Source organism: Hoplias malabaricus, chromosome 15, assembly GCF_029633855.1.
Source record: "Hoplias malabaricus isolate fHopMal1 chromosome 15, fHopMal1.hap1, whole genome shotgun sequence".
NCBI lineage: Eukaryota > Metazoa > Chordata > Actinopteri > Characiformes > Erythrinidae > Hoplias > Hoplias malabaricus.
The window spans coordinates 26,317,867-26,334,355 of NC_089814.1; the positions used below are offsets into that span (position 1 = coordinate 26,317,867).

The window sequence follows — 16,489 nt, forward strand, 5'->3', positions numbered from 1 at the left end:
ACCATCTGCATTCTGCCTTGCGACATTCCCTCTTTTGGATTTGAACAACAGAAGCATTTCTCCATGGTGATTTCTGTTTGCAAGACATAGTCTTCACTTTAACTGGCACAATCTCATCCATAACACTGATAAATTTTTGATTAAAACTATTCAGCAGATCATCAACAGAGTTGGATTGTACACATGGTGTAGTGCACATTTTACTCATGAAAAGTGTAGCTGTGCAGTCCTTTATAATTCTTTTCTTGACACAAACTCTTGAATTTTTAGGGGACAGTCTTGGGGACTGCAGTGGGGAGTTGGCAGTGGATGAGGGTGGAGTAGAAGCTGGGGTGGTTCCTGAGGGATGAGGGCTGGCTGACAGGCAAAGTGACAGCCTTGTTCCAGCCGACACCAGCTTCTCCATAGCTGCTGGGAGGTTCAGGTGGGGAAATAGAGGACATGGAAAATTCCTCATGAGGTTTTGGTGTCTCAGGCAGCTGATAAAATTGGTCATTGCCACTCATGTCCAGTGTCATCTGCTCCCGCAGGTCATCCTCTGTGGGGGGGATATGTTGTGGCTCTGACATGGTGTCATCAGATTGTACAGCAGAGTTCCTGGTGATCAGAGCTGATGTGCCACCACCAAGAGAAGTGGATAAATTACACACTGTGAAAATGTGGTTGCCTGTCAGAAGTTTAACACCCCTCTTGTTCGTGTGCAGTCCATCTCTCCTAAAATGTTCTCTCTTCCCAAAAAAACAAGTTAAAGTTGTCAATGACCTCCATTTGACCTGCAGCTGTTATGTAGCCAGGTGTTTAATCCTAGTAACTTTGAGAACATATTGGTGCCTCCTGCAGGTAGAGGTCCACTGATGAAACATTGTATGTTGAACTTGCTGAGTGTGTTAAGCAGGTCATTAAATTCTCTTTTTAAACTTCAGAGTCCTGACAAACAAAAAAAAATTTTAGTTTGGTTAGTCTAGCCTACAATAGAAATCAGGTTACATAATCTGCTTCTGTTGGCAGAATTTTTTTAATCTTTAAACATATTTTTAAAACATTCATAACACAAGTAGTTTGCTCAGCTGTGGCCAGTGGCTGTTTGCTGTTGCTAAACACTCAGTAGCCACCCAGATTACAGCAACTATCTGGATTCAGCAGAGATAGTTTTCAGGTTTTGTTGTTTGTTTTAATGAAACATATTCTACAGAGTTAACTAAGTTGTCACTGCAGTAGTTTGTACATTTTCCATTTCACTCTCAAAACTACTAATCAATGATTGCTTCAGTGGAGCACACTAAACAAACATGTAGCTGATGACTTTGAAGTGATCGATCAACTAAGCAACACTGTCCCAGGGTGACCACACAGAGAGCAACAAATAGCACAGTGCCAAAGACTGACATATGAGCTTCCAAACATGAAGCTAATTTTCTTGATTTTACTTGGATTTGCAACAGCATTTGCTGCAGAGGGTAAGTGTAGAAGTGTTGGTAAAACTATAACATTTCAGTCAGAAGCCTGGGGTTCCCAGGTTGCTTGATAATATTTAGTCATGCAAAGATTATGGTTAGGGTTTAAGTCCTGCTGATTGTTCTGATATTTCTGTGAATCATTCCTATAAGCTAAATCTATCCTGATAATTAAGCCTTTAAACTCAGTATGTTTTAGGGTGTTTTTGGATCTGAGTTACTTGCTGACATTTTATGATGTTGTTATGATTACATGAAGAATGTCAGGTTGATTGTTGTTGTATGTATATCATTCAAATGAATCCAGTAACCATTTTGAAGGCAAATAACAAATTGCATGTGTAAGTTTCAAAACCATCAGTGAAAAATTCTTGGGGGAACAAAAATTATTTTTGTGAGGCATCTATTCCAAAGAAGCCTTCCTGACAACTTTGTTTTTATGTAATATAGTACAGCTATTTTTGGTTTATCTGGGACTTTTTGGATTTGTTTAAATTGTTTTAAAAATGCATTTTGCCTGTGCTGCTCAGAATCGTGTGAGGGACGCTGTCAGGATGGCTTCGACCCCACAAAGAAATGCCAGTGTGACACTATGTGCAAGTACTACAACAGCTGCTGTGGGGATTTCTATAAAATTTGCCAAACTAAAAGTAAGTATTAATAGGGAGTTTGTCCCACTCTAACAACTCCTATTCTTATTCCAGTTCATGATGTTCTGTGGTGATTACACAAACTGTGTGAGCACAACTAAAAATGTGGTGTTAAAAAAACAGGTGTTTACAAGCTATTAAACATGAAGTGTAGATACTGGACAGAATAAAATTAATGTACATTTGGCTTTCAGTTGCCCGTGGCGACGTGTTTGACCTAACTGAAGAAGATCTGAACACCACAGCAACCCCCACTGAAGAGACAGCAGCAACAGCCCCTCCTAGTGCTTTGTTTAACACTGTATTCCCTGACCCTGAGGCAGTCACCTGCAACGGACGCACGTTTGATGCTTTCCTGCAGTTAAAGAATGGATCCATTTTTGCTTTTAGAGGTGAACTTACTGACTGTGATTAGTCTCTACCAGCATTCCACAGTACTGCACTCTTCACAAATAGTTCTATATAGTGCAGAACAGTACATTGACTATGTAGGACAAATTTACTCTACGTTATAGAGACCAACAACCATGTACATGAGGGTAAACCTTTTAAAGGGTTCTGTAAAAAAACATACAAGATGCTGTCTATTATAGATAACTATTTAACTAACAAAATAGCATTTGAACATTTGAGTGTACATTGTTTTATAAGACCATTTCTTTTACTGAATAACATTTGAAGGGTGTACAAAATACATTCGACATGGTTGTTTTACGTAGGACCAAAAACAAGGGTTCTTGAGGAACATTTTTGGTGCCATATTTGGTTCACTTAAAAAAGACATTCCATCATAAATAGTAACCATTGAATTATTTAATTTCACAAAAAATAACATTAAAATGTTTCTTTGTTCATGGAACCACGGCCTTTACAAAATAACCCCTAAAGACGTAAGCATAATTTATATCAAAGTATTTTCTAATTGGCCTGTTGTAGGTAAATACTTCTTTGAACTGGATGAGCGGTCAGTATTGCCAGGCTATCCCAAACTCATCAAGGATGTGTGGGGCATTTCTGGACCCATCGATGCTGCCTTTACTCGAGTCAACTGCCAGGGAAAATCTTATATATTCAAGGTATTATAATCATTCTTGTGTTATTACAAGTGAAATTTTACCTTTGCTCTTTTTTAATATAACAGATAAACAGAAACACAGCAGATATGATACACTTTTGAGGTCAAGCATTTCTGATAGTTATTTCTAGCATGAAAATACTAAAGGAAAAGTTCATATTTTAAAAAGTAATTAGGACTCAAAGAACTACAAGATTGTATGATTCTAACTTAAGAAAATTTGTCTGAAAACATTTCTCAAAGACTTCTTTCACTACAAGTATGTTTGTCTGTGTATAACTCAGGGGAACAAGTACTGGCGTTTTGATAATGATGTTCTGGATGAGGATTACCCCAGAAATATCTCTGTGGGCTTCAATAACATTCCAGATGATGTTGATGCTGCGTTTGCCATTCCGGCAGCAGGCCACCGTGGCAAGGAGAAAGCCTATTTTTTTAAAGGTGAGTAGAATAAATCACTAAGGACACTAAGGAGTTTATTGACTTTGTCTTGATGTAGATAATGATCTGCCACATTTCCATATTTGTTTAATGAATTTTCACTTCAGCTCAATGAATTAAATCAGTATGCAAAAACAAATGCAAAAAGTGTGCTTAATACATACATGATACATGAGTTTAACATATTGTGACAATATTTTTAGGCCACTCTTGACTACACATATATATTACTGTTGACTATTTTGCATTTAACATGGTCATGATGTCATAATCATGAACATATTTAGCCCCTTCCTTTAGGTATAAAGAGTTTGGAGGCTGGTCATTTGGAAAATCAATCAATTCTCTTTTAATTTTTTCGTATATACAGGTGCTGGTCATAAAATTAGAATATCATGAAAAAGTTGATTTATTTCAGTAATTCCATTCAAAAAGTGAAACTTGTATATTATACTCATTCATTACACACAGGCTGATATATTTCAAGTGTTTGTTTCTTTTAATTTGATGATTATAACTGACAACTAATGAAAACCCCAAATTCAGTATCTCAGAAATTTAGAATATTACATAAGACCAATACCAAAAAAAGGATTTTTAGAAATGCTGGCCAAGTGAAAAGTACAAACATGAAAAGTATGAGCATGTACAGCACTCAATACTTAGTTGGAGCTCCTATTGCCTGAATTACTGTAGCAACGTGGCATGGCGTGGCATGGATTCGATCAGTCTGTGGCATTGCTCAGGTGTTATGAGAGCCCAGGTTGCTCTGATAGTGGCCTTCAGCTCTTCTGCATTGTTGGGTCTGGCGTATTGCATCTTCCTCTTCACAATGCCCCATAGATTTTCTCACAGTCCTCTCCAGAGTGCGGTTATCTCTATTGCTTGTACACTTTTTTCTACCACATCCTTTCTTTCCCTTCGCCTCTCTATTAATGTGCATGGACACAGAGCTCTGTGAAAATACAGCCTCTTTAGCAATGACCTTTTGTGTCTTCCCCTGCTTGTGTAAGGTGTCAATGGTCGTCTTTTGGACAACTGTCAAGTCAGCAGTCTTCCCCATGATTGTGTAGCCTACAGAACTAGACTGAGAGACCATTTAAAGGCCTTTGCAGGTGTTTTGAGTTAATTAGCTGATTAGAGTGTGGCACCAGGTGTCTTCAATATTGAACCTTTTCACAATATTCTAATTTTCTGAGATACTGAATTTGGGGTTTTCATTAGTTGTCAGTTATAATCATTAAATTAAAAGAAATAAACACTTGAAATATATCAGCCTGTGTGTAATGAATGACAGCCTGTGTGTAATTTAACATACAAGTTTCACTTTTTGAATGGAATTACTGAAATAAATCAACTTTTTCATGATATTCTAATTTTATGACAATCACCTGTAAACCCACACTAACCGCATGAAAGAAGTGGGCTTCATGAAAGAAAAACAATAGTCAGATGCAAACATTTGGTGACCTCTGATTAAAGATTTTTTGCATTAAGGATTTAAAATGTGTTTGATAATTACATATCCTCTACAGAGAATTCACTTCTGAACATTTCAAAATTTGCAAAACATTCACTGCTAATTTGCTGAATTTTTGGAGTTAAAAGGAAATACATACAAATAATTTTTTTTTTATGTTAAAATCTCTCTAATACTGTGAAACTACACCCTACAACATGCAGAGGAGTCTCTTGCAGTAATGTCAATTTATTTTCACTTAGAAAATCAGTAAATGTTATCAGAGGTGTTCAAGTGTGTGTATATTTGGGGCTTTGAGTTCATGAAATGCCTAATAGTTCCAGTGTGCTTCCAGGTGATCAGTATTACCAGTATGAGTTTAAGCACCAGCCATCACATGAAGAGTGTGTGGAAATGACCAAGTCTTCACCCTCGGTTCTCTTCACACATTATGCCAACCTGTACTGCCACAATGACTGGGATGATCTCTTCACCGTTCTCTTTGGAGACTGTAAGTGTAGTAATAACAAACACCTAAAAATATATAATTATCTCAATGCTGGCTTTTGCAGTACTGATACAATTTTGTCGATGTGAACTGGGTCTTGGTGCAAGATATAGGTCACTGGTTTACTGTCATTTTCATCAAGTAGAGCTAAAATTAATTAATGTATAATTACTGTACAATGCTCTAAAGTTATCAAGAAGTTGCTAGCAATTTACTGTAATTTTTTAATAGAAATATTTAAAAAAAATCACATGCAAATTCAGCACCATTTCCTATCGGTTTTTTGTAGACAAATGTTATGAATCTCTTTCCTCTGGCCTCTCTTTCGCATCACAGTAGCAGGACATCACAAAGGCCCTCGCTCCATCTCCAGAGACTGGGGGGGCATCAGCCACCCAATAGATGCTGCAATGGTGGGCAGGCCGCACATGAGCGCCAAACCCTCACCCTTACCATCACCATCTACAGACACAGCTGTAGTGCCCAGTAGGAGACACACTCGCAAGAGAAAACACAGAGGCAAGGGGACCAAACAAACTCACTCACTCTTTTGGGAAGACTGGGAAGACTTCGGCTTGGATTACGAAGAAAGGTATGATTTAAATCTGTTTAGTTCTGTTTAATATATTGCTAAAGAAGCTCAGTGTAACTGTGGGGATTTGGAGATTTCTCTGGTGGAAATGTAATTGTAAGCATCTTGCTGAGAAAAGACAAGGTTGTTTTCAACTATGCTATCACTTCTTTGTTATTTATAGCAGTACTGTCTGCTAGTTTGGTATTTAGTTCATCCAATCAGACCTTCTTCTGAACCTAAGTTTCTTTCTTAATTTATAAATGCATATCCATAATGTCATGAAAGCTATTAGACGTTAAAGGTATGTATTTAAGCTCTGTGGTACGTATTGAACTAAAACCACCCAAAAAAGATCATCATAGCAGTTTCTTAGGTACATTATAGTACATTCATACATTATATATATATATATATATATATATATATATATATATATATATATATATATATATATATATATATATATATATATATAATGCATTCAGGTGTTCAGGATAGTATAGTAATACAATATATTATAGTATAGCAATACAATATATTTTCACTGTTCAAAGAAAAACACAGATAAATAGCTTTTTAATCTCATATTCTCTGGTGCCTAAAACTTTTGCACAGTACGGTATATATAGAATATTACATAATGTATTCACTTAATATTTATAACTGAATAACCTCAAGGTTAAGCTTGAGCTAAGGTGGGATAGCAGATTTAGTGTGTTTTTATTCTACACATAGTTTTCCTTCCTTTTATGTAAACAATATTGATATTCATTTGTGATCATTTACGTTTATGGTTATTGTGAAATATATAAATGTGTGTAACTATATGTTTACTTTGGGAAGGTATTTTGGAGCAGAAAGGCGAGGTAAAGATAAAAAAAATAGTCGTGGGAGACGCCCGTCTCTTTCAGACTACATCTTTGGCCTCACGGACTATGCTGACCTGGAGGTAGTGGAAAACAAGGCCATGCCAGTGCAAAAAGTCTATTTCTTCAAAAAAGGTACCTACTAACTTCTAACTTACAGTGACACTGTATTTTAAACCACACACACCTGCTGTTTCCTGCTACATTTTACAATTTAACACTGAACTCCTATTCACACTGCACCTGACACTTACGTGTGATTTATTCGGATAATTGTAAATTCACTTGAACGTCTTTAAAAAATGTTGCAAATAATATGAAAATATTTTTTGATCCCTCCATGGGATTATGGCAAACTTTCAACAACCACAAAAGTTCTCATATGAAAATTCAGTTTAAAAATTGAAACAGTAAAATTCTCAGTTTATTGCCTCTACTGAGCATCAGTATTCATATTTTTTCTTTAAACGGCAAAAGCAGGCCCTCATCTATTGAGGAAGCCATTTTGTCTGTCTAGACTATTTTGTTTTTTTATTTCTGTGAAAGTATACAACCAAGTATGAAATCAGTTTTTTCATACCAGGTTCAGCTAGGGTTTCCTCCCACGGTCCAAAAACAGATGTTGGTAGGTGGATTGGCAACTTAGAAGTGTCCGTAGTGTGTGAGTGTCACCCTGTGAAGGACTGGCACCCACTCCAGTGTGTGTGCCTGCCTTGCGCCCAGTGATTCTGGACCCACCGTGACCCTGAACTGGACAAGCAGTTACAGATAATGAATGAATGAATGAATGAATGAATGAATGAATGCCAGGTTCACTGTGAAATGACCTGAATTGAAAAAAGCTGCAAAATGCAGCAATGCCCTAAAATGCAAAAATAGAATAATTTCAATCCTCATATTTGTTTGGCCTTTTATTCCCATTATAAATAGTTGAAGGATCAGCAATAAATGTAATGCTACTAATTGGCACATGAATTTTATTCCATTTATTTAGATAAATACTACAGAGTGGACCTGCAGACCAAACGGACTGACTACACTAATCCTCCCTACCCAAGATCCATTGCCAAGTATTGGCTGGGGTGTAAAGAGAAGGATTTAGCAGAGAAAAGATAAGAAAAAACACTTATGTAGAGATGTAATCCTGTCGCTGCAGTGATTTATTTACCTTACTTTTCCTAAGATGGTGCAAATCAACACGGATTGTGTATGGAATCACAAATGTGACCCAATGTCCTTGCATTATATCAGTAATAAATGGCTACCATTTGATATACAACAGTCTTGTAATTTCCATAATTCTAGTACTTGAATGAGATTGAGAGAGTAATGAGATTGATGTAGGTCTTTGTCATGTTGAAACACAAAGTGGCCTCCCAGAAACTGTAGCCAAATATTTGGGCGTACTCCGATCTTTTCACCATCAGCATGTTCTCTATTTGATGAATTGACATTTTCCCTTATTGGAAACCAACCATGAAAACCAACTCTAAACAATTATTCCTCCTCCAATAAACTTTAAAAATCAACACTGTGCATTCAGACATGTAGTGTTCTTCTGGCATCCTCTAAGACTCCACATTCTTCCATCAGATTTCCTAATAGTGAACTGTGATTCATCACTCCAGAGACTGGTTTTAAAGAAACAGTGTGAATTACATCCCTCCAGAACCTGCTTGCCATTGCCAGTGGACATTGTTCCTTTGTCTCTACAAAGTCCAGTATGTGCTTATACAAAAATCTGTATATTGTGTATATTGTGCTGGCTTCAGATATTATGTATAGGGGTATGCAGTCATGCAGTCTAGCCTTGAACTAGACCACACTCAGTTGAACTGAAAATAGTTACAAAGAATGAAAATTATTTATTTTATATTTTTACATTTTTTAAAACCCAATTTAAGACTACTGTGGCAGGACAAAGGCACATCAGTGTGGCTTTGATGGGCATACTGAAAAATGGTCCGGCATCACATATGTCTTGCACACAAGCTCTTCAGGCTATGGCAATGTAGCACTCTTATGGAAGCAGACCTGATGTCTCCAGCTCCTTCACCAATTCCCCTATTGTTGATTTCATTTGAAAAAATTTTTTATCCAGCCCTGGATTTGCATTCCCTTCCCAGACAATGTAGGATTTATGTCCTCCCAAATATTTAATATTTACATACATATATCTGTAAGTTGGTGGTATTTTTCCATGGTATAAAAAAGGCACTGGCTGTAATGTAGACCCTTATATATAGTTAAAAGTACAATAATAGGCCGAGCAAAAGATTCTGAAGTTATTACATTAGTTTCCGAAATATCAACTTGTATGACTGTGGGAGGAAACCAGAGCACCCAGAAGAAACCCAATCAGACAACAGGGACAACACACCAAACTCCTCACAGACAGTCACCTGGAGCCAGGCTCAAAACCTCTAACAATTCGATAAAAACTAAACACTGGAATTTGTTAAATTATTTGAACTTTTTTTGTACTGATAAAAGAAACAAGGAATGCCAAGAAACCTCTTGAGCTCTGCAAGGCATCATCAACATTCAGACCACTGTACCTTTTGAAGGTACCTGAGATAAGAGTCATAACCAGATATGCTATAGTTCACCTCCACAATGGTTCCACCCCAACTTACAACAGAGCAGAATGAAAAGCCCTCTCTCTTTGTTTCACAATGCAAGGAAGGTGTTAAAACTTCTGAATCTCTTTGACTTTAAGATTCAACAGAACCCTAGAATTTGAGTGTTATCGCAGATAATGTGCACTCTCTTTAATGTCCAGTTGTTTAATTAGCTTCTAACTATAAGTAAACTTTAACACTGCACAGAACTGATACCTCACAGCTGCAGTCAGGTTTTCATGAGCTCAGTGACTCCTGTTCCAAGAGGAGAGAGGTGTTACCACAGTAACAGGTTTTCCAGTCTTAGCAGAAGGATTTCTCTCCATAAGCCAGGTTCTCCTGAGATAATAAACCAGCAATAAATAATAAACATGCAAAGAGTGTAAATATAGTGTTCTATGATGCATTTACAGTGACACATGGCTTTGGGAACTCACACCTACACACACAATGCTCTCACCCAATTTGTGGTGGCAATATACATTTTAAAAGGCTTTACACACACATGCCTGTTCTAACACCCACACAGAGACACACGTCGGCTGCAGTAAGATGTCATAGCTGCCAGATATAACAATAGTTTTCCAGTGTTTATGTGTGCTCTTTTTTCACACCTCCAAATATCAGTCTTTGTTGGTTGAATTTTCTGCTTCTCACAATCCAAGCAATCTTCCTGCACTGAATTTAAGGCTGGGTTCTGGGGTGGATAGTCCATTAAACACCAGCATTTTCTTAGTAAAATTAGTCAATTTTCTTTTATCAGTAATAGCTGGACTGTTCTGTAGTGGAGCAGATTGGACAGACAAAACTGCAGTAAACCCTTTGCGACAGTGGAGTGTAACCAAGCAGTGAAGCAAACGTACTAAAACTTATTTTCACCCTTGATGCAATTTGAACTGGGAAAATACTGGTTGCCAAAGCTGTGACTTACTACTGCACCACGGGGAGGCGCAATGTGAGCGGTCTAAAACACGATATTAAAGGCAGAAAACAGGAACGCCAACGGCGAGTTTAATCAAAATAAAATGAAATCCAAGTAAAGAAATCAACCCAAAAAATAAAAGAGAATCTTCAACACAAATACGATTCCAACTCGCAAGGCTAACATGCTGAATTTCTATCTTCATTCTTTTAAATGGGGATGTTTTATTCTTATTTTGGTCTTTCCATTTTTGTGTGGCATGGTGCAATTTCTTTCTTCTCTTTTTCCTAAATAGGGACAAGAACTTTACATATCTCCCCTCGAAAAATCTGTGACACTGGGCATCTGGTTGAATGGGGCTGCGTTCCATTTGTGCTCAAATATCCTGATTCCCAAGTAGGACATTTTAAATGGAACGCCCCCAAGCCAGATTTCCTATTTGGAATCGCTAACAATAGTAACCGGCGAGAAACTAACAACAAACACCTAGAGCATAGGTTTTCTGAATGTTAACTGGAACAAGTTAAGCAGGTGTGCTCGGGCGGTGCTTATTATTGGTTCAGCAGTCTGGGATCTGGTGGCACCTGCTGTCTTAGTGCCCCCTAGAGGCAGCATGTAGTACAGCCTGATATCTTACATGCTCCACATTTTTTCAGACCCATAATCTTAAACTGTGGATTTTTTTCAAACCTGAATGAAGAGTGCAGCTTGATTCTAAACCCTATCATGCCTCTGCAAGTTGCTGTACATTAATTTGTCTTTCCTTTATGCTTTGCTTTAATATACTTTAATTATATATATATATATATATATATATCCTAATATACTTGTCTGTGCAATAAAGTTCAAGACACACATTCAAGCATACACACACACAAATAATGCGTCTGATTTTGATGCGTATACTCTTACACATACTTAAAATAGCATATTTAGTATGGAGTAGTAAGTAGTATTTGTGGGAATATCTCTTGTTCTTTTCCTTGTGGGTAACACAAACTGGCCCCAACAAAGAACAAAATTACAATTTAATGTGAAAACATTTTCACATTGGGGTTAGGGTAAGGATTAGGCTAGTAATTAAAGGTAAGTTTAGGGTTTCTATAAAGGTAAGCCTCTTCATTATGAATGTAAGTCTATGTAATGGCCCCACAATACATATAAACAACCGTGTGTGTGTTCATACCAGGAAGTGTTGACCTCTGTCTATCTTCCTCCTTCTGAAAGCACAGCACTAACAGACAGGTGCTGATGACGTGACATGGCCATGGGCTTCTCTCCCCCCTCCACACAGTGCAAACACCTGAATCCTGCACTCTGATGTGGTAACATATGCACAATATCTTCTGTCAGACTGCAGAGAAATCTCAAGGAGAGACACCAGATCTCAGATTTTTAGGGGGTAGGTGTGAGCAGAGAGAATTTTTGATAAAGGCCCAAAATTATGCCACTGGAATCCGACTGAAAGAGGCCCAAGAGCTATGATAGATTATGCACAGATTTGTGTCAAATATGTGTTTGAATAGCTGTGTTTGGGATTTGGATGAATTGCTTTTCTGTGCTGCTGAGGTAAGTAACTAAAGTCACTCTAAAGATTTGAGCTGCAGTTTTTTTTTAAATATTTTTTTTTTTTTTAACTTTTTTTTTTATTGATTTTTACCCATTTTTAGTCTTTATCTCTAATCCCATTATTCTACAAATCGGGGAAGGTGAAGACAGCCAGTGCTTCTTTATAAACTGCTTTACTGAATGCACCAAACTCATGGAGGACATTGCTAAATGCCCAAATCTACTGTTAGTTAATAGCACTGAGCTGAGGTGGAAAAGGGACTGCCATCTTACCCTCTCACACTCTTAAACATATTAACAAAAGTTTTCTTCTTTATTTTTAAATGGGTAAAGAAACTTAAAGTAGAATTATGGAGTTTTAAAACTGTAAAGGGTTCTTCTGTCTCACACATCTCTTCAACCAGCATAGTTCTTTATGGCATTGCTCAAATAAACCTTTGTGGTGCCTCTATTTTTAAGAGTGAAGAGTCAATTACTGACTCCCCATTGCTGGAGATTGAAAGTATGGTCTCCAGGTGATAAGGTTAACAATTAGACCACTGCCTCAATTGGATTAAGAGAGCAATAGGTCTTTAACATGATATTCTCTCAAAGGTTTCCTTTTATTAAACAAATATTTAGGAGATGATTGTGACTAGCTGAGATACATTTCAGTCATTATTTTGCTCTTAACTGCTCACTTGAATCCACTCACACAGGCCACTTTCCATGTGGAATTGTTTGGTAATCTCAGATAAACTTGTTGCATAACAAGAAATTAAAGTTAGTTTTAAGAAATACTATTGTGATATTTTCAAGACGTGGTCGACTGACGGAGGCAGACGCAAACGCTATAACACATCAGAATTTATTATAACAAAACATAAATCAGAGATAGTTCAACTCAGACAGAAGATACCCAAGCAGAGACCTAGACATGGAGACAGATACAGAGAGACCTAGAATGACAATGGAATTAGAAAGGTACAGACTAGAAAGGTACAGAGAAGATACCAACTGACTAGAAAGAGACACCAACTGACTAGAGAGAGAGACAAACAAACAGACTAAAGGAAAGTATGCAACAATATTAACAGACTAAGGAGAGATACAGACAGGTATAACAGTAGAACAAAGGTATAAACAGGAACTGACAGACTTGAGGGCAGAGAAAGAAACAGACATACCAAAAAGGCATATGAAGGGAAAATGTCCAACAACCAAACACTGCCACAAGGGAACTTAAATACACACAGCAGACAAGGAACACCTGGGACAGATAACAAGGGGGCAGGACCACAATGGAGGCACAATGAGAAGGTGGAGCTAAGGCGGGACTAGGGCAGAGACAAGAACAACAACAAGCAGAGCCATGTGATACATGAGCACATGGTGGGGAAATCAGACACAGGACAGTACAGGACAGGGCCAGGGCATGACATATGCCCCTGCCTAAACACGCAACTCCCGGGGCGCATAGACCTAGATCCCCCAGGAGATGGTGAAGGAGAGGTGCCAGGAAAACATGACAAACAAAACAAAAGACTGACAGACCAACATGTGACAGGACTCAGGACACAGGAAATGGAGCTGGGGACAGGATACTTATAAAGGTGAGCAATGGGAGACGAAATTTGAGACTGAACAGGACCAGAAACAAGACTGGACCCGGGACAGGACAGGAGCAAGAACATGTGACTAGACTGAGGACAAGACAGGGTGCTGGACATTGGACTAAACACTGGTTAGGAACTGGACAGGACTGGAAATAGGAGGCAAGACACCGGACTGGAACATAGACTGGACTCGGGACAGGACAGAAACAGGAGACTGGGCTAAGGAAGAGACAGGAGACAAGTACTTGGACTGGACTTGGGACAAGACAGGAGGAGAGACAGGTGACGAGACAGGGGACAAGACACTGGGCTAAAATGGGGACTGGACTTGAGACAGGACAGGAGACTGGACTGGACTAGGCAGGGGAACTGGAACTAGGTCATTTACAGGAACAGACACAAACACGGTGACAGAGACAAAAGCAGATACAAGCACAGGGATATAGAAACAGGGACTAAGACAGGGACAGACAGTGGTACAAAAGCAAACATTGGGGACATTGTCCTAGAAACCAGGCTGGGAACAGTTCGAGAGGCCAGTCCTTGGGGCTGAATTAGGAACACAAACAGAAGCGGCCCACTGTGACAGAAGAGGCAGGAGCCACCATCACTGGGACAGAAGAGGCCTTCGCGGGAACAGGAGCTGTGGGGGTTGCCACCTTCGCTTGATTCGGAGCAGCAGGGGCCCTGCGGAGACATCCTCAGAAGCAGGGGGCCCTGCGGAGACATCCTCAGAAGCAGGAAGACCTGGGTCCTCTGGAGCTGCCTGGGAGATTCTTGCCATTAAAAGCTCACAAAAACACTCCACAGTAGGTTCCAGGTCTTTTTCTCTCAGTCAATGATCTGCCCACTATAAAGCTTCTCCTTCAAGGAGTGATCTCATGAACATAAATTTTAAAAAGTCATGTGGAGCAGGACCAGTCAGATATAAAATACAGCTCACAATGTAGGAGGTAACCTTCACAGTTTGAACTCCCCTCAAATCTGGTGAAAACTCCCATAAATGACTGCAAAATCATAGGTTGATCACCCACCATAACAGCCAGTAATTCTCCTACTTGGGGTGGCGTGGTGGCGCAGCAGGTAGCGTCACACAGCTCCAGGGACCTGGAGGTTGTGGGTTCGATTCCCACTCTGGGTGACTGTCTGTAAGGAGTTGGTGTGTTCTCCACGTGGGTTTCCTCCGGGTGCTCCGGTTTCCTCCCACAGTCCAAAAAACACACGTTGGTAGGTGAATTGGCGACTCCAAAAAAAAGTGTCCATAGGTGTGTGAGTGAATGTGTGTGTGTCTGTGTTGCCCTGTGAAGGACTGGTGCCCCCTCCAGGGTGTATTCCTGCCTTGCACCCATTGATTCCAGGTAGGCTCTGGACCAACCCGCGACCCTGAACTGGATAAGCGGTTACAGATAATGAATGAATGAATTCTCCTACTTGCTTATAATACATCAGAATTTATTATGTAATAATATCATGTATTATTCCTCTATTGTACACTGCATTCACAGTAGACATGGGGCAGTTGCAGTCTTAAAGTTGTTTTGGAAACACAGAATGAGATGAGGGCTTATGTTCGTTACCTGCTACCACAATGTCATAATTCCTAGAGGCAAACTTGCTAAGGCTCAAATTTCTTAGAGTGTCAATAAAAAGAAAATGATAGCTATGGGGTGAAAATGGGTTTAAAAATTTTGTTGGTGGACATCACACTTTCCCCAGAGAGAGGCCAGCTCTGCTGTCTTGGACTCATGATACACCTAACTTTATTAGTTTTTCTCAAATTATATTCACGATTTAGTGATTTAGTTTAAATCTCCTTTTAGATTTAACTTGCCGTTTGGATTGATATAAACCATTTCATGCTTGGCCTGGTTATTAAGTGCATAAAAAACTTGTTGTTGAATAACATTTTTTCCCTAAAGAGCTAGTAGTAACCTGACATTGAAAATGTGAAAGTCATTTTAATAAATAATGTAAATCATCTCTATAATGTGTTGTATAATCTTAGGATTTGAAGTCAATCACATTTAATATGAAGAAAAATGAGCTATGGATTTTGAAATTAATTAAGAGCCAGCTGGCTAAAATACATCTTTTAGTAGAATTTAATTGTGATGAAGTTACATGGACTACACAGTTCAATAAAACAATTAACTAGTTTTTTAATAAAGAACAAGTTTTCTCTATTGTGGTAGAATTTTCTAAATATCTGACTTTTTTTTCTCTTCACCATCATTGAGAAGCTAGGTCATTTGATAGGAAACATTATCCTGTTACGCTGCGATATAACATAATCTGCCTCTTTCTCCAAGTGTGATTTGGGTGAGCCTTCTGATTGCGTGTCATAATCTCTGCCCAGTGTGGGTAGGGTCAGTGGGACTGGCCCTACCCACTGACTGCTGGTATGTTCTGCTCTCTTTAAATGGTGACTAGGTAGCCATCCTGAGTTTGTCACGTTCTCTGTGCCCTGTCATCCAGAGTGTATTGCTGGTTCTGTGTGGACCAGAAAATGTCTGAGAGGAAGAGTAGGGTCAGACTGATGATTTTATTCAACATCATTGAGAAACCTAGTTGGTTCCCCCTGAGGCCCCTGAGCGAGCAGAGCAAAGCTGAGGTGACCTCTGGCAGCCACTGTGGGTTCCCAGACCTGTTGTTTTTATTATTTATTTAGTTTTTTTTTCTGGAAAGAACACAACATCCAGAGTCAGTTTTCTGCTGATACCAAGTCAGTGAAACTAGAATTGTTTTTCTTCACCAT

The 16,489-nt window shown here is 38.7% G+C and overlaps 1 protein-coding gene across 1 annotated transcript; it reads left to right on the forward strand.

The window, feature by feature from the left end:
• The first annotated feature begins 1,320 nt into the window (after nt 1-1,320).
• Nucleotides 1,321-8,556, forward strand: vtnb (vitronectin b). Its single transcript, XM_066646246.1, has 9 exons — nt 1,321-1,457; nt 1,985-2,104; nt 2,299-2,496; nt 3,041-3,180; nt 3,464-3,620; nt 5,435-5,590; nt 5,924-6,179; nt 7,005-7,162; nt 8,022-8,556. The coding sequence occupies exons 1-9, from the start codon at nt 1,403-1,405 to the stop codon at nt 8,141-8,143; spliced, it is 1,362 nt and encodes a 453-aa protein (XP_066502343.1). The 5' UTR covers nt 1,321-1,402; the 3' UTR covers nt 8,144-8,556.
• The last annotated feature ends 7,933 nt before the right edge of the window (nt 8,557-16,489 follow it).

What these genes read in the sequence shown, in the direction of transcription:
- vtnb (XM_066646246.1), top strand. Translation starts at nt 1,403, where the DNA reads ATGAAGCTAATTTTCTTGATTTTACTTGGATTTGCAACAGCATTTGCT. An exon ending in AACAGCATTTGCTGCAGAGG is followed by an intron (nt 1,458 to 1,984) that starts GTAAGTGTAGAA and finishes TGTGCTGCTCAG; the next exon opens with AATCGTGTGAGGGACGCTGT. An exon ending in GAAAATCTTATATATTCAAG is followed by an intron (nt 3,181 to 3,463) that starts GTATTATAATCA and finishes TGTATAACTCAG; the next exon opens with GGGAACAAGTACTGGCGTTT.